General features: G+C 27.8%; 3 protein-coding genes and 1 non-coding gene across 4 annotated transcripts; 2 read left to right on the top strand and 2 right to left on the bottom strand.

The window, feature by feature from the left end:
* Positions 1-568: 568 nt before the first annotated feature.
* Positions 569-4,995, top strand: LOC145740656 (excitatory amino acid transporter 2-like). Its single transcript, XM_082558668.1, has 11 exons — positions 569-753; positions 1,537-1,686; positions 1,850-2,060; positions 2,198-2,240; positions 2,355-2,472; positions 3,036-3,162; positions 3,235-3,328; positions 3,465-3,604; positions 3,720-3,914; positions 4,073-4,207; positions 4,393-4,995. The coding sequence occupies exons 1-11, from the start codon at positions 609-611 to the stop codon at positions 4,577-4,579; spliced, it is 1,545 nt and encodes a 514-aa protein (XP_082414794.1). The 5' UTR covers positions 569-608; the 3' UTR covers positions 4,580-4,995.
* A 278-nt stretch (positions 4,996-5,273) lies between these two features.
* Positions 5,274-7,741, top strand: LOC145749886 (very long chain fatty acid elongase 4-like). Its single transcript, XM_082565771.1, has 6 exons — positions 5,274-5,369; positions 5,545-5,732; positions 5,857-5,937; positions 6,185-6,356; positions 6,927-7,054; positions 7,543-7,741. Exons 1-6 carry the CDS (start codon positions 5,321-5,323, stop codon positions 7,705-7,707), a joined length of 783 nt encoding a protein of 260 aa, XP_082421897.1. The 5' UTR covers positions 5,274-5,320; the 3' UTR covers positions 7,708-7,741.
* A 958-nt stretch (positions 7,742-8,699) lies between these two features.
* Positions 8,700-11,917, bottom strand: LOC145762781 (uncharacterized). Its single transcript, XM_082574709.1, has 8 exons — positions 11,743-11,917; positions 11,464-11,563; positions 11,173-11,245; positions 10,507-10,641; positions 10,159-10,227; positions 9,966-9,984; positions 9,636-9,830; positions 8,700-9,417 (listed from the first exon to the last, which is right to left on the bottom strand). Exons 1-8 carry the CDS (start codon positions 11,894-11,896, stop codon positions 9,164-9,166), a joined length of 999 nt encoding a protein of 332 aa, XP_082430835.1. The 5' UTR covers positions 11,897-11,917; the 3' UTR covers positions 8,700-9,163.
* A 467-nt stretch (positions 11,918-12,384) lies between these two features.
* Trnav-uac (transfer RNA valine (anticodon UAC)) lies at positions 12,385-12,457 on the bottom strand. The gene has a single exon. It is a non-coding gene; the product is annotated as a tRNA-Val (tRNA).
* Between the last annotated feature and the right edge of the window lie 10,429 nt (positions 12,458-22,886).

The following is a 22,886-nucleotide window of genomic DNA, read 5'->3' as shown; positions in this document are numbered from 1 at the left end:
TTGCAGGCTTAAATCGCAAACTAAAACAACTTTTTCAACCCTTAAAGCATGGTAAAATAACACCCGTAGTTAATTATATGTTATGTAGAACCATATTAAAAAACAGTTCGTTATTCAGTACCAGATTTAAAACTTAATTTGCAAGTTCATTATTTGGCATGAAATTTAAAATCCGAGCTTTGACATTTTGAATCTAGAACTGGTATAACTACTTATCGGTTAAAATAACTAAAACGCGCTGCCTTTTTCTTTTACTACACAGAAAAAGAAAGTACGATTTTTAGTTTATCAAATGTAGTTTAGAGGCTAGCGTGCAGTTCAAAGAAATAAGGAGGAAAGAAGTAGTAGTAAGAACTGAAAAAGATCCTAAAACTGCGTACTACGTTTTCCTATAGTTTATTGACAATGTTGTGTAGAATATAGCATAGTATCAGTATATGTGTTAAACCGCCTAAGGAACTAGACGTTAGTTGCAAAACAGGAAAAACCTAAAAATTTTATAATTATTCATGTTATTTACTTCCTTAGGTAATTCTGTACTTTTTTTAACCGTTTTTTAAACGTTACAGACTGCAAAAGTTTTCTTATTTGATATAACTCAGCATTAAATGGCAGCAACTAGTGATAACCAATCAATTGAAAAAGTAAGAATATCTCGCCGCAGCAGCTTACGCTCGGACAAGGCAAATTTTTTGAGATGTGGTGCTGTAAAAATCAGCACCGATACGCTGCTATGCGTGTTGACGATTACTGGTATGTATTGGAATGTCAATTACTAGTTTCAGTTACTCAACCATATATGTTTTATTCAAAACAAAAAGCAAGTATTTCAATTTGTGGCTTAAACTTAAGTAAGGTTCTAAATAAGTAAAAATTAATAGTGCGCGTTTTAAAATAAAACAAAATACTTAAATTTATTTTTTAGTCTTATTTTTTTTAAAGTGTTATAAGGTTATAAAAATATTCCGGGCCTTTATGCAAATATTTCTAAAACAATAAAATAATTATTTTTAATTGGACGCATTCATAAAACCATTTAAAGTTTTAAGAAAGTCAATTACTTAAGTTAACATATCGATTTGCTGTTAATAGGCACCTAAGAAAATAACAATTAATCGATTTTATCGTCATAAAATTTATGACTTTAAGTTATGAGCTCGTGGGAATATGTTAAAGCTTAAATCATTATACATAATTGAATAGTTACCTGTTTATGGTCGTAAAGAATTAGTTTAATGCTTAAGCCCTAAACAAGTGAATAACAAATGATGTAGTAGGCATATCTGCACCCAAATGACCTTCTGATTTTGATTACAGCTTAAATAAATTTCCCTGTATTTTAAAGTAAGTCGTGTATATAAACATAAATATTAAAAACATGGTGTAACTGCCAACCCTTTTAATAAGCAATATGTTTTTTTGTTTTAAGGAAGTAGTTCACTCTAAAAAGTATGTTATTTAATACAGCCTTAAAAAGTTAATCTTTTTGTCTAGTTTTAAATTATCAAAATATTTTAAAATTGTATACTTTTGTAGGAGTGGTTTTTGGCGTGATATTGGGCCTTAGCATACGAACCACAAACCCTTCTGCGAAAGTTATAACTCTGGTTATGTTTCCTGGTGAAATGCTGATGAGAATGCTCAAAATGTTGATTATTCCAATTATTGTTACCAGCGTAATATCGGGTAACTAGAATTTCATTTTTTTTAACACAAATGCACATACTGTGTAAAAAAATGTACAAATAGGGTATTTTTTAGGCAAATTACAAAGCCTTTTTTTTAGCATGAATACATTTACTTGAATATTATGCTACATCCTCTTTTAATAACGTTTTTTTAACTTTAGGCTTGTCTAACTTAGACATGAAAAAGAGTGGCAAAATGGGTGTTCATGCTGTAGCGTATTACCTTTCAACCACAACACTTGCAGTAATCTTAGGTATAATACTGGTGACTCTTATTCAACCTGGTAACCCAACAATCAGAGAAACCAACGAAGAGGAAACGGGAAAACAACAAATTGTTTCAACTTTGAACACTTTTCTCGACTTAATTAGGTAACTTGAGATAGTTAATAATATGATTATTAGTAAACCTATGCTACTATAATATGATCATGAACAGTTTCTTCATAAAAGAATTAGATAATATGATTTTTTCTAGAAATTTAACAGTTAGTTGTTTAATTTTGCAGAAACGTATTTCCAGATAACATCATCGCAGCCTGTTTTCAAGTGGTGAATATATATAACTTTTTTAAATAGTTAGCTAATTTTTTTTTATTTAAATAACGTATATATAATTAAAAACTCGATATTTAAAACATCTAAAATTTAATAAATTTTCTTTAGGATAAAACAAGTATGATTGAAATTCCTAATCCCAATTCACTTAACGAATCTGCAACAAATATAACAGAAGTTTTTTATAAAACGAAATTGGAAAAGGTCGACAATGCAAATGTGTTAGGTCTGTATTCATTTTTTAGAATATTCTTAAATAACTTGTTAGAAATGATGTTTATTTTTATATAAAAACGTAATACTTTAAAAATATAATAGGTGTTAAATACTAACAAATTTTTAAGTTACCTACTTTTGAATATTTTCGCGAATTATCTTATAATTCTAGTATTGTCACATATCCGATGTTTGGCAGAATTTTGATATGTCTGTACATTGAATTTGCATTTTGCAAGTACACACGCACGTAGTAATACAACACTTTGACAAATTAAACCCGATGTAATCTATATGTAACGTCCTCAGCAAACTTGTACGAAGTGTTGATAATTTGTAACACCAATGTAAAAACAACTATAAGAAAATTTATACCAACATCTCGCGTAATACGTTATTAAAAAAAATATATATAAAACAAACCCATATTAAAATAATCACTTTTTAAGTTTTTTTCCCCTATTAAAATTTTAAATTCTTAGTCCTTCTTGTTAAAGAAAAGAAATTAACATTTAAGAAATATTTTTAGTGTATTTTAACGCTTTTAATATTTTTTTGTTTTTATTTATGCAGGTATCATAGCGTTTAGTATTTTCTTTGGTGTAATTCTTTCCGGAATGAAAAGTAAGGCTACGGTTGTGGTCGACTTTTTCGCAACATTCAACGAAATTTTCATGAAAATGATCGTTATTATTATATGGTAATGACAAAAACCTTTAAATTTTTTTTTTAATGTTATCAAGTGGTTTAACAAACTTTTGTTTTTTTGAAGGTATTCGCCTATCGGTATTTGCAGTTTGATAGCTGGAAATCTTCTCAAGATGAAAACCTTTCAAATATTGGTAGCATCTTTGGGTCTATATATGGTGAGTAATCAGTTCTAAGATTTTTATAGGCAGCATTTGCGCTATTTAGTTTGATCTAAGCTATACCTATATCTTAAAGCGTTGTTCCTTTCATTGTTTTGATTTTTATCGGTCTTTCTTTTTTTTAACCTTTTAGGTGACAGTTATTACTGGTTTAGTTATTCATTCTATGGTTGTTATACCTCTAATTTACTGGGCCTTAACCAAGAAAAATCCGTTCCGATTTTATTATGGCTGTTTGCAAGCTTGTTTGACTGCTCTTGGAACTTCATCAAGGTAAAAACCAAAATTATATTTGTATTTTTGTTAATCTTCCATGTAATTACCGAACAAAATACAAAACTAGTATTATATAATACACTATTGGTATGTGTTTTTCTTTTTTTCATAGTGCTGGAACTCTGCCTGTTACCATCCAATGTCTTGAAAAGAACCTTCACATTGACAGTCGAGTTACTCGTTTTGTTTTACCTCTCGGCGCCACAATGAACATGGATGGTACTGCTTTATTAGAAGGTGTTGCTGCTATTACTATCGCTCAAATGTACGATTACTCGCTCAGTTTTGGACAGATTGTAACTATAAGGTAAGTGTGTATTAAATAACTACAGTAGTTATAGTCAAGTACTAATTAAAAGAGTAAACATACATAATAGAATTATAGCTGTTAACAATTGCTGTTAAAAAGAACTTTACCTTCAATTTTAACTTAAAAACACATTTATTTTTAACATATTTTTATAGTGTTACTGCAACAGTGGCCAGTATTGGAGCTGCAGCCATTCCAAGTGCTGGTTTAATCACTTTACTTCTTGTGCTTTCTGCTATTGGTATTCCGTCAGAGGCTGTTGGCATTCTCTGGTCTGTAGATTGGCTATTGTAAGTTAAAATTTTTTTTAATTTATAACAGGATATGTAATGTGCATGTAGAATTTTAAATATGTACATCTACGTTGCCATTTTTTTAATAATTTTTAAAAGAAAAGTCATAAATACCAATTTTTTTGTTATATTTGAGTAATACTCAGTCTATTACTAGTAACTGTGTATTTAATTGCATCAAGGGACCGCATTCGCACTGCAGTTAACGTATTAGGTGATTGCATTGGGGCTGGGATTATACAACACTTAAACAAAGATCTACTTGAGGACAAACGGTTGTACGAAGAATCCGATGATTCCGAAGGTCGTATGATTCCACTGACCGATGTTAACAGCACTGGAAATGGAAATGGAAACTCTATTCTGTGATTTACTATTATGCAAAACTGTAATTTATTGAGAGAAACTTAATCAACCTGGCAAGGTTAGCATTTTGGGCATCCAAATTTACGTTTTATACAATACACACACACCTTTACAACAATTGTCAACTTTCTCCAATTTGCTAATGTTGTCAAGTTGAATAACTTTTTTTTACCAATTTAACTTTATTTGTTGATGTACTCATTTCGTATAAACTATGTATTTTTAAATCATTCCTTCGGCGCCATTTATCACAATAAAATCTGTTAAATACCGTAATGTTTTTGTCTTATTATCTTTTTATTAAAAATTAGAGTTTTTCATATTTAGTTTTGTTTAATTATGATACTGTTTTCGCTAAGTTTTTCTAATAGTGTGTGTTTTTTGTATTGATACTGTTCTAATTTTAACCGCTTTTTATTTTTATGGGATAAATTATTTTAAGATTTCTAAAACTATGTATTTGTGAAAATTAATAAAATAGTATTTATAAACTGCTGTTTATTGGATAAACGTCAAAATATTAAAACAATTTTTTGATTAAATTATTAGCCTATTTTTTGTATGAATTATTTAATTAAACATTACAGGTTAATGAAAATGGCTTGTTAATTAAATTTAAAAAAATAATTGGAAACTCTAGAAATGGGGAAATAACCTTGGTCAGTTTAAAGTTCAGCCAAATATTTCGCTGTTGATATTTTTATCGTACTAATTTGGTCTGCATGCCTAGGTAGATGGTAAAATATGGAAACATTGCAATATTATTATAACTTAGCAATCGTCGAAAGAGCAGGTTAAGGTTTAATTAACATAACTTTTTACAAACTACAAAGATTGCAATAGCAAAATATATCTTTTAAATTTTTTTTTATTTTAAACCGTAAAAAAACAAGTAATTTAAAAAACGCTAATGTACACACTATCTAAAATATTTATTTAACACTTCAATTAATTTATATTTTATAAAGATCCAAGGACAAAAGATTGGTTTCTGGTTTATAGTCCCTGGCCACCAGCATGCATTTTAGTTGGCTACATTCTATTTTGTGTCAAAGCTCAAAGTTTAATGAAAAATCGGAAACCATTCAATTTGAAACCAATTTTATTTATTTATAATTTTTCACTGGTTTTGCTATCCCTGTATATGACAAAAGAGGTAAGAAAACTAAAAAAATTATATTAATTTTGACTTAAGATTTGGAATCATAAAACCAAAGTCTAGCCATCAGTTGCAATTATATTTTGTCAATGTCAGATTCACAAAAATACCTTTTTTACAGTTTTTTATCTCAAGTTATCAAGCTGGTTATAGTTATGGATGTCAACCAGTTGATTATTCAACAAATCCACTTGCACTTAGAGTAAGTTGTGAAACATTTTTAAATTCTGGTTAAAAATAGAATTTGATCAAAATTTGAACTTGGGTACTTTTGAAATTAACTTTGGTATATACTTTTAAACTTATTAAAAATCTTATTTATTTTTTGTAAATTTAGTTATCAAATAAACTAGCCTTTGAACTTACATATTTTGATAATTTGTGGTAACTTTAATAATTTTACTGTGCAAATTTATATAATACAACAAAATAAAACTTTTTTTTTTCAGATGGCCAACGTATGTTGGTGGTATTTCTTCTCCAAGTATATTGAGATCCTGGACACAGTTTTCTTCGTGATGAGGAAAAAATTCAACCAAGTTTCATTCCTACATGTTTACCATCATAGTACTATGCTTATCAACTGGTGGCTTGCAATAAAATATGTGGCAGGGGGTCAATGTAAGTAAAATGTTGTTTAAATTTTTGTCTAAGTTGTTTATGTAGATCTTTTATGTAAGATGTAAGGTTTAAGTAGATGGAAAAAATAGATGAAAAAATTCAAATTTCCGAAGCATTTTAAGTACTTTGTTATGAAGGTTTAATTTATTTTTTTGGATATATCTTTACCCTCGATGTGGGAAGGTCGAATGCGCGACCTAAACATAGAGTAACATCAATTACTCCGACCCAGTCTCGAGTTGCCTTTAGCAGTTTGGAATATTATAAAGGTTATAATTGCCCGGTAATTATGCTGCTAATTAAGTGCTGGCTCAGCAGGAGTTTATACCGTTTATAGTGCCTTACTCAAGGGCGCTACACCATGAGAGTGGGGGTTGAACCCACAACCTCATGGTGGTGTAGCAGGTGTTCTTACACTACACCACTCTGCCGGCTATTCTTAACTTTTGTCATGTAGAAAGTTATTTTGTATTTAATTGTGCATAGTGTATTTTATTTGGACCTCTTTATTTAGATTTGATGTATGCTTTATATATTTAGTTGTACTTAAACACTGTATATGATTAATAGCTTTTTTTATTGGAATGATCAACTCATTTGTCCATGTGATAATGTATTCTTATTATGGACTAACTTGTTTTGGGCCTCAGATGCAAAAATATTTATGGTGGAAAAAATATTTAACTTCTTTTCAATTGGTAAGTTAGTTAAAAAAATGAAAAAGTTATTTTTATATAATAAAATATTTAAAATATATTATTACTGCAATTAGTGTTGGTTTGTCATTTTTGTTTTAATATAATATTTTACATTTCATTTTAATTATCTGTTTTTAGTTAAAGTTTATGATAAAAAACAATTAAGCAACCACATATATTTGCAAGGTACTTGAATGCAGTTTTTTTTTGTATATATTTTTATTTTCGATGTGGGAAGGTCGAATGCGCGACCTAAACATATAGTAACATCAGTTACTTCAACCCAGTCCCAGGTTGCCTTTTGTAGTTTTGGATATTGTTGATTATAATTGCACGATAATTATGCTGCTGATTAAGTGCTGGCATAGCAGGAGTTCGTACCAATTAGTGGGGATTGAAACCACGACCTTATGTGTGGTGTAGTAACTGTTTTTACCACTATACAACGCTGCTGGCAGTTGTTTTTATTTATTTACTTTATTTTTTAGGTTCAGTTTTTGGCTATATTTCTACACTGTAGCCATAGTTTATTAGCAAATTGTGATCATCCTAGATGGTTAAATTGGATGGTTGTAGTTTACATGATTTCTCTTATTATTCTTTTTTCAAATTTCTATGTTCAATCCTACCTTAAAAAAAAGAAAAATAAATAAAATGTCGAATTTCTGTTTGCCAAGTAATTCAATTTTTGACCTCAGGTTTTTCTAATCTTGAGTAAATAAACCTGTAAATATTGTAAGTGCAAAGTTCAAAATAACTGCTTATACAACATTTTATACTTATGTAACATATATTTTTTGTTTACAAATGTTTTTAATATATTTTAATATTAGGAAATTTTAAAATAACTTTATATATTTGTAGTTGTCGATTAAAATGCTTCCACATTTTAGCGTACTTCATTCACCATTATTACCTTAATATTGTTTTTGAACTTGAATCAGGAAAATATAATTTTTAAAATTGTTAAATTGTGTTTGTTACTGTTTCATTATCGTAAGACGGTAGTGTGCGTTTATTAGCGCATGATTACTCGACGACTCGCGTTTTTTTCCATAGGCTAAGCGCGTTTTTTTAAATCTTGTATTTGGAATCGTATATGCTGCGAGCCTTACGTTATTCAACGTAAACTCCATGCTGCAATAACATTTGACTTGTTTTGCTGTTTAGCATACGGTTGAAGTACAGTAACTTGTTTTAGTTATTAGCTACATAATACAGCACAATTAGTTTAAAAATTGGATTACGGCAACCAAAACAAATTGGACATCTTTGCATTTTTTTAACGAAAAATTAATACAAGAGATTGGAAAATATGTAAGGTAAGGTTTTCTGAATTTGTTTAAATAAAAAGCTTTTATTAATGTCTAATAATATTTGATACACATTACAAAGTTTTTTTTAAATTGCTGCTTGCATAATTCGTTTTATTTTAAAGATTTGTAATTGATCAGTTAAATTTGTTTTAAAAAATTGTGTAAGGTATTCAAAAACTGTTTGGTTAGAATATGAATAATAAATTAAGTTGATATCATAAATATATAAACATGCTTTCTGGCTTTTGACTTTAAATTAGTGCTACTAAGTTATAGGCTATGCAAAACTGTATGCTATATTTAGGTCTTACCATTTCATTACATAGTTACAATAATGATTTAATAGCACGACCATGTCATAGATTGATGTTTAATAATTAATTACTATGCAACTTGGTGGTGTTAAACTGAATTGATCTTTTTTTGAATTGTTACTGTATTAGTAGGTAACAAAACTTGAATAAAAAAAAAATATAAGAAAATTTTTGGTGCTCACAACATTTGTTTATTGCTGCCTTAACAGGTTGCATACAAACATATACAAGTCACAGTAATGCACATGTGCCCTAGCACTGTTTATTATAATTCGGGTGCTCAAGGCAGCTTAAATAGAAGTTAACAGGCGATTAAACTAAACTAAAACGAAAATTATTCAACTTGAAACAAAAAAATAAAGCAACATTTGTGTTTGCCCACCAAAATATGTAATTAGGTTTGAATTGTATAATTATAACAAATTTTATAAATAAAAAAATGGAGAAAAAATAGCACAAAACGGTGTTATATGGAGTAATTACGATGATTTTTTTAATACAAACAAACCGATACATGCAGCTGCTGCTGCTACACCAATAGAAATATGTGGTATATATTGTGACACTCCGCTAGACTGTGTAAGATTTGAACTTTGATCGGCTGATTTACTTTCTTGTAATTTAGGTGTTTCTTGGCTTGGAAGATTTGCGTTGTCGTCTTCGGAATATTCTGGACTGTTGTTCGAAATAAGAGGAGTTTTAAGGTCTTCGACATACTTCTTTTCACTTGTAACTGAAACAAAAAAGGAGAAGTTAAGTATATATAAGTAAGTATAAATTAAATTTTGAATATTTTTTTAAACACTGGAATTATATATTTACTTACTCAGTAACTAAAAAACTTTTAAAACCACACAAAATTAACAACATTCTTGCAATTAATAGTAAAATTTCCCTTTCTTAAATATTTTCAGCAACAATAAAATTAACCAACAAAAACTTATAACTAACCTTCTACAAATTGACTCGCATCCCCCCCAGCTCCCCCCATCATTTGCATAAGAGAGGCAGTCATAGTTGGACGGTCAAGAATCTCAGGAGGAGTCGCCGAACTAAGACTCTCCCTCTCCTCCCCGTCGTCAAGGGAGGGGATGATGGAGAAAGGAGGAGTGTCCGGAGGGGAAAGATGAAGAATATTTATCGGAGCTAAAAAGTAAGAAACAAATTTTTTAAAAAAATTTTTTTTTAAATAAATTTTTGAAACTTTTTTAATTTATTTACAAAAAAAAACTTTAAATTAGTTAATTAAAATTTATCTTTAAAGGTTAAATTAAAACTTACCGTTATCTGATTTGTCTTCCTAAAAAAGATAAAAAAATAAAATTATTTGACCGTAAAAACCTAATTATAATTGATATTAGACAACGAAAAATTCCATAAGCAATTTTATAAATAATTAATAACTATAAACAAAATTTTTAAACTAACTTTTTACTACATCAGCCTCTAAATATATAATAAACTTTTTACTTACATGTCCAGGTGAAACAATAACCATGCTTGAAAATATTCCGCTAGTCTGCAAATCATCTTTCTGCGCTGGCTAAATTAAACAAAAATGTATATATATTATCTAAGTAAAAAAAATACCGATTTAAAATTAATATTTCGTCTAAATTCAATAAATATTAAGTAAATGAACTGTCATTCATATTTTAAATCCACTTTGTTATTAATAATTGTTTTAATTAAATATATTTAAATTACTTATAAATAATTGGTATGCCCAATGACTTTTAGAATGTATGGTTATATGTATATACTGCAAAATAATGCACTTCTTTACCAAAACATTAATTTTTAGGTGATAACAACATCTTACCCATCCACCAGACTTGTTGATAAAATCTCTTCCAACATTTCTTAAAAACTTTGCACTAGCATCAATAATTTCTTCCAAATTTAAAACATGAAGTTCGCGACATAAACGGTAGGTAAGTTGAAGTAAAACAGCCAACTAAAAAAAAACAACAAAAATTAAAAAATAATTTTTTTTTAAATTTATAAATATGTGGTAAAAGTATTTGTCTAGAATATAAATACTGCAATACCCATAATATTAAAATTATAATTTTCAATAAATCGTATATATGTACATAAAAAAAAAATACTATTTTAAATTCACTTTTTATTAGATCACAATAACAGCCCAGCTAATATGTTAATAAATTACAAACACGGTGTTGATAATAAGTTATAACCGTATTCTAACAGGATGTTATAAATTTAATGAGGTAAAGTTAACTGAATTGTGTTATGTGAACAAATATATTAAAGCTATACAAAAAAGTCATGCAAATTCTATGAAAATTTAAACTACATGTTTTAATAACAGAAACCTTTATTATTTGTATAAACCTATCAAAAGTTATATTGCTTATAAATTATAAATATAGAATCACATTCCTTTGAAAATATACAACAACAAAAATTGCAAACAGATTTAAAAAGGTTTCATTTTTATTTTAATTTTTAAGTAATTTTTTACCTGGTCCCATTTTTCTACTATTGATTCTGCAAGAATATCTGCAGCGGCAGTTTCAAAATCATCATGTTTGGCGCTGTGTTAAAATTATTTTATATAATAAACATTTTAACTTTGTTGCAGAAATTAATTGACTATATTATTTTTGAAAAGTTTTATATATATATATAGTTAATAATTTTTGGGCAGGAAAAAATCTGCCTGAATTTATGTAATTTAAATTTTTACGATTTTTAAACTTTTATTATCAAAAACCTAACTAATAAAACAAAACCGCACATAAATTACCTATACCTGTTTATTAAAATCCGAACTGCAGTTTCAATTTTAGCCTTGAAAGAAGGGTCACAATTTAATGCAAGTTCTACAAGTAGTTCACTTGCATAAGTCAGCTCTAAATCAAAAATTTAAATTATTTAATACCGCAATTTAAGTATTATTGCATCGCAGTACATAAAAAATTAATACTCTTATGTTAATAATATAGTTTTAAGCATTACTTTAATAATAAAAACATTATTACAATTAAACCCCTATTTGACCTTGCAAAATGTGTTTTTTACAGTTTATTACCTGCAACACCGCAATCAAAGGCTTCCAATTCTTTTTCAATAAATTGAGTTATATCCATGCATTCTTCTTTATCTTTTAAATTTGCAGTTTTAATAAATATTAAGCAAACAATTCGACATTGATCCAAATACGAGACGTCATCCAAAACTGACATTTTGTATTTAATAAATTAAAAATAAACTGAAATAAAAACATGTTTAATAAGATGTCTTAAATTTACTAACAAATCAGTGCAAAATAAATAAATAAAATGCCAACAAGTAAAAACTTATACACTAAAGACGAATACTTTATTATGAATGATAATAATAAAGGACCTTTGTTTTTTTTCGTGCAGATCAACACAGCAGTTATAACTAGGCGAGTGCCAGTGTCACCAAAATATTAAAATCAAATATTGAAACCCCTGTTTTTAAATGGCAAACAGTTCGTTTTTTATAAATAACAAGTATAATATTTTTTATATAATTCTAAAGACTGAAAATTAATATTTGTGCACATATTCAAACGATAGCTATACTAAAAAAAAGGTAGTATGTTTATTGGTAAGAAATACATTACCTAAGAAATTATTTTAATTGATGTTTTCGACTATTGTTTTATTTGAATTTTTTTTTTAACGAAACTAAAACAATAAAAGTCTAGTTCCGATGGGGTTCGAACCCATGACCTTCTGCGTGTAAAGCAGACGTGATAACCACTACACTACGGAACTCGCTTTTTATAAGCTTCTAATTTCGATCTAAAGACCCGTTCACACGCGTACGCAACGTAACGTAGTGTAAGATTTTGCAACCGTTTAAAATGAACCGAGTCGTTCACACGTACGAAAGTTTGCGTAAGTTACGTAAGATTTTGTAAAGTTTTGTAGCCGAAGCGAAATTTACGCAGGATTTCGTAAGCGGTATACTTTTAGTAGATATTTTGTATTTGTTATTTCCTAGAATCCGTAAAGTTACGTAACGCAGCGCAACGCAACGTTACCTTGTCGTGTGAACAGGCCTTAAGTGTACAAAAACTGATCGCAACTCAACGTTGTTAATTTGAGGAACTAATTATGATAGTAACTAAGTTATTTAAACATTTACACTTCTATAAAAGGTTATATTTTTTTGTTAACCGACATTTAACACAAGTTTTACTACCATTAATACATAGAAATTCAAATAAGCGTAAGGTTTTTATATAAATGAAAAAGACTTTAAATTGAAACGTAGATGCCTACAGAAAAATCCGTAAATTCTCTTCTATAGAAACATTCTATAACTTTAACCTAATCGAGAGAGGTGCGCGCGCGTTGATTAAATTCCGCCGAGATTGCAATTTTCGGCCCCGGGTTTGCAAGAAGTGCAAGGAATTCTAGAAACTGAGACACGTGGCTCTTTCTTGTCTAGACCGTGTGATAGGAGGTTGTTGAAATTTGTAATCAGTTTACATCAAGTTACATAAAAATCTTTAATGTTTTTTGCAACAATTCTACAACAAAAAAGTATAGTTATTATGACGTCATCTTGCTGTACAAACCAACTAGAAAGCAGAAGTTCAAAAATTAATGGACAATTTATAGTTTATGACGCCATACAACACATCAAGAAAGCAAAATTACATCTATAAGTGAAAATCAAAATTAATTTTAGCTTTAGAGGTCTTGGAGGTCGATCTTATGCTTATAAGGTAAAACTAATTTTATAATTTTTGCTAAAATTAATTTATGTTTAGGATTTTTAATATTTTTGCTACGTTATCAAATGTTTAAACCTTTTGTTAATTAAAAAGCTTAATTTGTATGTTTTTTAACATGGAAGAACAAAAGTTCCTTAAATTAATGCAAGAATTGGCTAGTCCTTTTATTTACCAAAAATAAAATATTTTTAGAAATGTTAAAAATTTTAAAATAATAAAAATAATTTAATTTTTAAGTTTCGACGAAAGTTGGTGGAATAGGGATAGCTGGTGGTTTGTGACGTAGATCATGACGTATTCCATGACGTCACGGTGATTCGTAACTTCAATTATTTATTTGTAAGTAAACTTGAATTTATTTTTATCAATAAACTGAAGTGTTAAAAAACGAAATTTAATCGGTATTTATGGATATTTTGTCAAAATAAACTGAGAATTTAACATTTTAACATTTTAAGAAATAATTTTAAGCGCTATATGCTGCATGTGCTGTTGCTTTATTGCCATAACGTTATTATATTCATATGCATGATTGTGTGATATTTTTTATTTTATTTTTTTTGCAAGCTGCTGCGCGCTGCGTTAGCAAATTAACTAAATTAAACTAATTTTGAGCTAAACTTTTATGCTAATTGCGATATTAGTTTTAAAGCTTAGTTTTAAAAACGCTACAACCGTCGCAAATACTCACTCTTCATCTATTCTTATTCTTACTCTTCTCTATATTACTGCAACTGCGCTGCTGCTGCTGATGCGAATATTTAACGTATATTGAAGTATTAATAAAACAAAGACCCACCTTTAAATTATATAAAGAAAAATTAAAATAATATTCTCAGTTTATTTGACATGATGTTTTATATTTTAACCGATTTGTTTTGATCGCTTAAAATATTAGTTAATTAATTCAGTTGTAATAATTTATTTGACTACCAATTTGTCGCTTCTAGTCTAAAATCTCTTTTCTTTTTATTTGTCGACCGAGTTGAGCACTCCCTAGGCCCCACGACGACAAATGACGTCTTATGCAACGTCATCGACATAACAACGCCTTGTCTTGGAAAAATATAAAAGTGGACCCAACTAAGTTTAAAGGTATTTATATACTTAAAAAAAATTTAAGTAATTTAACTTGACATAGTTGTTTGTGATAGTAAAATACTCAATTTTCGGTTAAATGCATTTTTATTAACTCTTGTTTCTATTTTTAGAACGATTTTAGCGCAATGGTCTTTGAGACTTACTGTGCATCAGTGACGTCATTACAGCCTAAATGACGTCGCTCATAACGCCAGTTCCTAATTAATAAAAGGTAAGTACTTAAATTTAAATATATAAATTTATGCATTTAAAATTAATTTAAACTTTCTACTTTTTTTAAATTAATAAAAATATATTCACTCTGTTATTATTTGATAAGTGTTTTTTGATTATTTTTAACCTAATTAATTTTATTTTTTGTTGCAGTGATAAGTCAACATCACTTTTATGTTCGTCTTATCACCAGCAAGTGACGTCATCGCTTATTACGTCACAACTGATAGGATTTGAGCCGGAATTGGAACTGAACGCTCAGGCGCTCTATGCTGAAGGTAAATCATTCAAAATAGTTTCACATAATAATTTGGTACTTGAATTATTTTAAAACTGTGATGTCATAGCTCTTATGTATGACGTAGTAATTTTCATATATGATGTAACTAAACTGGCTTAAAAATAAATATTATATCTGTATAGCAATATGTGTTGTAACTTTATATATAATGTAATCTTTATTTACCGCTTTATAATAATTATTTTTTGTTTAGAAATTCGAAAAGATAAAGTGACTTCTTCCAATGTTGGCTGTTCTAATCAATAATGACGATTTCGGATTCAACAATTATGGCGTCACGTATGGAGGATGTGACGTATGGTTTGATCATTATTAGATGATCAGAAAAGCAATGGACATTGAGATTAGATATAAATTTTGTGATTTTAATCACTAATTTTGAGGTCTAAAAATACTAGAATAAGACAGAATTGTATGCAATATCTTTCTCTTCTCCCAGTGTATTTTTATTTTGCGGACTGTCCCAAACCTAGATTTACCCATTTCGCTTCGTGGGTCGGTCAAAGTTTGGGATCAAACAGTCAATGAGCTGATGCGTTCCCGGCGGCCATTTTCCCAATACCATTGTTAGGTACCCATAGGTGTCCCATTACCAGTACTAGTCTGTGTTTTGGCCCTTAAGGTCAGCAGAACCACGTATCGCCAAATGGTCGTTCGGGTTGTCCCATGTTGTATATTTTTTTTCACATTTATTCATTACTGTTGTATTTCGTGCCATATCAATAATATTTTTTCTTAATGTAGACAACGCACAGCTCATCTTAGGGTCTAAACGCTACTGAACAATTAAATGTGGGAGGCTTAACCTCAATAGCCAGGGACTAAACTTTAACTAAAGAAGCAACACGCTTGGGGGTGCAGCAGAGTTTATTATAAAACTAAGAGTTTCGCGCTAATTAAATACCGGCATCTATAAACTCCGGTTTTCTACTTTCTATCAATTATTTTCTTCCTTAGTGAGCGTGGTGCGTTTTACTCTTGGGTAGTATATAGCACTATGTTTAGTCTGCAGAATTGTTATTTATTAGCTTGTGAAAATGGAAATTAACTTCGCAGGGTAGGAGGAACTTGGATAAAACATGGATGGAACATAATTAAGAGTTGAGTAAAAATGATTAAAACCTAAACTTGAACCCAATTCTGTCACATTTTCTGTCATGATTATCATTGGTGTAAAGTCATATTGTAACTATTTGTTAAATGTCATATATTAAACACTAATTTAAAGTTTAAAAAAATGAGTTTATAATTAAAATTTTAAGTTTGTTATTAAGTAAAAACTCAGGACCTTAAAAGTTTAAATTTTATTTAATCTTAAATAATTAAACTTAGGTAATTTTTCAATAGTTATGTAATCTTAGGTAATTTGAGTAATTAAGTGTTTGGTTAATTTGTCATAATTTAAGGTTATTATAACTTGTTTAAAACTTAGAACCTAAAACCAAATATTTTTCTCTTCTCCCAATTCTTTATTGTATTTGTATTAGGACTAAACAAAAAACTAAAATCGCGGTTTAAAATATTTAAAATATAGTTTTAAAAAAAATGTTTTAACTTTGTTGGAGTTGGGTAAACCACAAAGTTAATAACATTGTCTGAAGTTAAAAAAGTAGAAAGGTAAATTAGTTGTCAGTTTGCTCGGTGTAGTTTTTTTTCTTTCGTTCTGGTGAAAGAAGAACTGGAATCATATTTACATGGTAAGTAAAATGCACAAATATGGTCCGTTGCCATCTTTCTTACAATTTTTCTCTAACCACTTTTATTTTTTACAGGCTTTTACAGGTTCTAACTTATAAACTAACAAATAACTATATTTTTTACAGGCCCTTACAGGTTCTCGCTTTACTCTTGGACTCTTTATCTATTAGTTTAAAATTAGTCTTATTTACTTAACGGTTTAGTACCGTAAGAGCAAAACAGTTTCCTACTATACCGAGCATTAGAAATTAGTCGCGCGCACCCTCGAACTTAGTTTAAATTGGGATTTGGGGTTAATTGGCTGATTACTAAATTAAAGGCTTTTGGTTGGGATTTTTTAGGTGTCTTACCTTTCCAAGGTACCTTTAAAATCCCATCGTTTGCCTTCCTATAGGGTAAAATAACCTGTTGCTTTCTGGTTGACCTTGACGTGGTGCAATGGCTTATTACTAACGAACCAGAGTAAAAAGAAGTAAATACATAAAAAAATGTCGCATCTTAGTATAAGAATTCATAAATAAAATTTCTTGTGCCATTTAAAATTATTTACGTTTAAGCCTTCAAACAATTAAAGCCCTGTTTTTTTGTCTTCATATTCAGCATAATAAATTTTCCTGAAAACCCTGAAATTCAATCTTTCTGAATAAAATGCCGTCGTGATTTCAAAACCAATGAATTAAAAAAAAACAGTAAGACTCGAAACAGATAAATCAAAATAAATAATAAAACTTTTTTTATGAGCGTTGAACTGTATCAGCGCTCGATGAGAATTAATCGTTTCTTTATTTTAAAATAAAACCAAGAAGGTTGTTACTTTATGTAGCTGCTTAGTTTTGGTTGGGAATTGCTTATCTTGTTCAAATATTTTAAGTTTTATATTTATTATTGCGAATATATAAGTAAATATATTAATTTCAATCTTAAGTTTAAAAGAGTTTAGAATTTAATGCTTTTAAAAACGCCTTGAAAACGGTTGTCAAACAGTGGTTCTTAATCCAACATTAGGACAGATTTGTTATTGTTGTTAAGTTGTTTATGTAGCCACTTTTCTAGTTCGTGTTAACATTATTTGTATAAATATATAGCCAATATCATATAGTTTTCATTAGGTAATCCAAAAAGGCAAACTTTTATCTAGATTCTCGTTCTTCCAATAAATGTACTTACTATTTTATTATAGAAATGTTGTTTTTAATAAAATGTATATATCATGCGGTGACATTAAAAAATAATTTTTTATTAATAAAAGTTTTTTATTACAATCGCGTAACCTCAAAAAAACTTTCAAAAAAAAAATTAACAAAACTATTCAATAAGCCAAAACTTACATTGTTTTTAGTAATGCGTTTTACTTTACTGCCTTGTCGGAACCTTACTGCCTTGTCTTACCTTACTGCCTTGTCGGAACCTTACTGCCTTGTCGGAACCTTACTGCCTTGTCGGAACCTTACTGCCTTGTCTTACCTTACTGCCTTGTCGGAACCTTACTGTCTTGTCTTACCTTACTGCCTTGTCGGAACCTTACTGCCTTGTCTTACCTTACTGCCTTGTCGGAACCTTACTGCCTTGTTGGAACCTTACTGCCTTGTCGGAACCTTACTGCTTTGTTGTCTTACCTTACTGCCTTGTTGTCTTACCTTTCTGCCTTGTCGGAACCTACGCAAGTGACCCTGTGACGAAATTTAGGAAAAAATTCCAATAAAACAAAAGTTACTATGTTTTTATATTTTTTGTACTACTTTGTTTACATACCTTACGTGGCTGTGACGTCATCAGTCCCATAAATTTTAAGTAAAAAACTTTTTTTTAATTTTAAAATCAAAAATTGACTTCACTAATCAATTTGCAAGACCCTACTAAATTAATTTTTTTAAGTAAAATTTAATGAACAAGAAATTTATAACACTTTAACTAAAAATGCCTCAATATATAATTAAATATTTAATAATACTATTTAGGAAACAAAAAATGTTTACCCTTTTTCCTATAAAAGTCTTGTTTTTTAAAACATAAATTGAAGTATTTTATTAAAACCACATTTTTTAAATTAACATTCGAGATAAAGAAATTCTGGAATATTTTCAATAGAACAAAAGTCACAGTATTTTTATATTCTAGGCACTGACATGTTCCTTATCAGTGCATAATTACGTGATTGTGACGTCATCATCCTTATCAGTGCTTAATTACGTGATTGTGACGTCATCAGTTCCATAAATTTTGAGAAAAAAAAATTTTAAATTTTTTTTTAAATAAAAATTAACTTTTCTATTAAAACCGCAGTACCCCACTTCATTTATAATTTAATTATTTTTAATAATACCTAATTAACAAAAAAGTTATGACACTTTTATTAAAAATCTTGCGTTTTTAAATCTTGATGTAAATTTCTATTTTATAACTGTTTTATTCAAAGTAACATTCAAGATAAAGAAATTCAAAAAAAAATCCAATAAAACAAAAGTTACTGTGTTTTTATATACTGCGTACTACTTGGTTTACTTTTTTATACTTACGTGGCTGTGACGTCATCAGCCCTATAAATTTCCAGAGAAAAAAAATTCCAAAAAAATTTTAAAGATTAAAAATTATCTTTACTATTTAAACCGCAGTACCCAACCAAACCATAAATTAAATTATTTTTTATTAAAAAAAAAAGTTATGAAACTTTTACTAAAAGTGGCATCTTTGTCAAAATATAAATTTAAGTACTTTATTATAACCGCATTATCCAAACTAACCTTAAAGATAAAGCATTTTTAAAAATAGGCAATAAAACAAAAGTTACAGAGTTTTTGTATTTCATATGTAAACCAATGACGTTATTAGCAGGTTCAAGTTTGGATCACGATTTCATTGCTAATATTTTTTCTGCAGCACATACTCTTTAAACTTGTACAAATGTTAAACCTTTGAGTGATCTAAAAAAATATGCAAAAATTCTATTTAAAAATATTTTAATTTTTTTATGTTTTCGTTTAAACCTTTCGATGTATACTTAAAATTGTAAATGGGAAATTGCAACCTCGTTAGCTAGTAAGTAAGGCTCCGAACTTCAAATCCATGTATCCGAGTTCGATTCCTTACCAAAAAAAATTTTTATTTTAGATTTCAATTTCCCTTTCCTATAATAACGGAAGTAGCCTAATAAACGTATTTTTAAAATATTATTAAAAAAATATCCATAGTTTATTTCATAAAAATCGTAAGTTTATTTCATAAAAATCGTCATTGCTCAAAAATAAAAATTATTAGTTTTATTGAGTGCGCATTTTGGTTTAACTTAAATTGGTTTAACTTAAATTCAAGATAAAAGAATTTTCGAAAAAACTAAAAGCAAAAAAGTTGGGTAAAATTTTTGTTTTAAATATTTCTCATGCCAATTAACCCTATGACCTATATGCCTACGTAACTGGGTACAAAATTTTCAAAAATTTTTTATTTTAGATTTTAATTTCCTTTTGCTATAATAACGGCATTGACTGAATAAACGTATTTTTAAAATATTACTAAAAAATATTTATATTCATAAAAGTTATGAGCATATTTCATAAAAATCGTTATTGCTCAAAAATAAAAATTATTAGTTTTATTAAATACGCATTGGGTTAACTTAAATTCAAGATAAAAAAAATTTTGAAAATAATCAAAAACAAAAAAGTTAGGGCAAATTTTTATTTCCACTATTTCTCATGTCAATTAACCCTATGACCTATATATGCCTACGTAACTGGGCACAAAAATTTTCGAAAAATTTTTTTTTTAGATTTTAATTTCCTTTTGCTATAATAACGGCAGTGACTGAATAAACGTATTTTTAAAATATTACTAAAAAATATTTATATTCATAAAAGTTATGAGCATATTTCATAAAAATCGTCATTGCTCAAAAATAAAAATTATTAGTTTTATTAAATACGCATTGGGTTAACTTAAATTCAAGATAAAGAAATTTTTGAAAATAATCAAAAACAAAAAAGTTAGGGCAAATTTTTATTTCCACTATTTCTCATGCCAATTAACCCTATGACCTATATGCCTACGTAACTGGGTACAAAAATTTTCAAAAATTTTTTTTTTTAGATTTTAATTTCCTTTTGCTATAATAACGGCAGTGACTAAATAAACGTATTTTTAAAATATTACTAAAAAATATTTATATTCATAAAAGTTATGAGCATATTTCATAAAAATCGTCATTGCTCAAAAATAAAAATTATTAGTTTTATTAAATACGCATTGGGTTAACTTAAATTCAAGATAAAGAAATTTTTAAAAATAATCAAAAACAAAAAAGTTAGGGCAAATTTTTATTTCTAATATTTCTCATGCCAATTAACCCTATGACCTATATGCCTACGTAACTGGGTACAAAAATTTTCGAAAATTTTTTTTTTTAGATTTTAATTTCCTTTTGCTATAATAACAACAGTGACTAAATAAACGTATTTTTAAAATATTATTAAGAAATATTTATATTCATAAAAGTTATGAGCATATTTCATACAAATCGTCATTGCTCAAAAATAAAAATTATTAGTTTTATTAAATACGCATTGGGTTAACTTAAATTCAAGATAAAGAAATTTTTGAAAATAATCAAAAACAAAAAAGTTAGGGCAAATTTTTATTTCTAATATTTCTCATGCCAATTAACCCTATGACCTATATGCCTACGTAACTGGGTACAAAAATTTTCGAAAATTTTTTTTTTTAGATTTTAATTTCCTTTTGCTATAATAACGGCAGTGACTGAATAAACGTATTTTTAAAATATTACTAAAAAATATTTATATTCATAAAAGTTATGAGCATATTTCATAAAAATCGTCATTGCTCAAAAATAAAAATTATTAGTTTTATTAAATACGCATTGGGTTAACTTAAATTCAAGATAAAGAAATTTTTGAAAATAATCAAAAACAAAAAAGTTAGGGCAAATTTTTATTTCCACTATTTCTCATGCCAATTAACTCTATGACCTATATGCCTACGTAACTGGGTACAAAAATTTTCGAAATTTTTTTTTTTAGATTTTAATTTCCTCTTGCTATAATAACGGCATTGACTAAATAAACGTATTTTTAAAATATTACTAAAAAATATTTATATTCATAAAAGTTATGAGCATATTTCATAAAAATCGTCATTGCTCAAAAATAAAAATTATTAGTTTTATTAAATACGCATTGGGTTAACTTAAATTCAAGATAAAGAAATTTTTGAAAATAATCAAAAACAAAAAAGTTAGGGCAAATTTTTATTTCCACTATTTCTCATGCCAATTAACCCTATGACCTATATGCCTACGTAACTGGGTACAAAAATTTTCGAAATTTTTTTTTTTAGATTTTAATTTCCTTTTGCTATAATAACGGCATTGACTGAATAAACGTATTTTTAAAATATTACTAAAAAATATTTATATTCATAAAAGTTATGAGCATATTTCATAAAAATCGTCATTGCTCAAAAATAAAAATTATTAGTTTTATTAAATACGCATTGGGTTAACTTAAATTCAAGATAAAGAAATTTTTGAAAATAATCAAAAACAAAAAAGTTAGGGCAAATTTTTATTTCCACTATTTCTCATGCCAATTAACCCTATGACCTATATGCCTACGTAACTGGGTACAAAAATTTTCGAAATTTTTTTTTTTAGATTTTAATTTCCTTTTGCTATAATAACGGCAGTGACTGAATAAACGTATTTTTAAAATATTACTAAAAAATATTTATATTCATAAAAGTTATGAGCATATTTCATAAAAATCGTCATTGCTCAAAAATAAAAATTATTAGTTTTATTAAATACGCATTGGGTTAACTTAAATTCAAGATAAAGAAATTTTTGAAAATAATCAAAAACAAAAAAGTTAGGGCAAATTTTTATTTCCACTATTTCTCATGCCAATTAACCCTATGACCTATATGCCTACGTAACTGGGTACAAAAATTTTCAAAAAATTTTTTTTTTTAGATTTTAATTTCTTTTTGCTATAATAACGGCAGTGACTAAATAAACGTATTTTTAAAATATTATTAAAAAATATTTATATTCATAAAAGTTATGAGCATATTTCATAAAAATCGTCATTGCTCAAAAATAAAAATTATTAGTTTTATTAAATATGCATTGGGTTAA

Source organism: Corella eumyota, chromosome 1 (assembly GCF_963082875.1).
Source record: "Corella eumyota chromosome 1, kaCorEumy4.1, whole genome shotgun sequence".
Taxonomy (NCBI): Eukaryota; Metazoa; Chordata; class Ascidiacea; order Phlebobranchia; family Corellidae; genus Corella; species Corella eumyota.
Note: the sequence above shows the minus strand (reverse complement) of the source record. Positions and strands in the feature narration are given on the sequence as shown.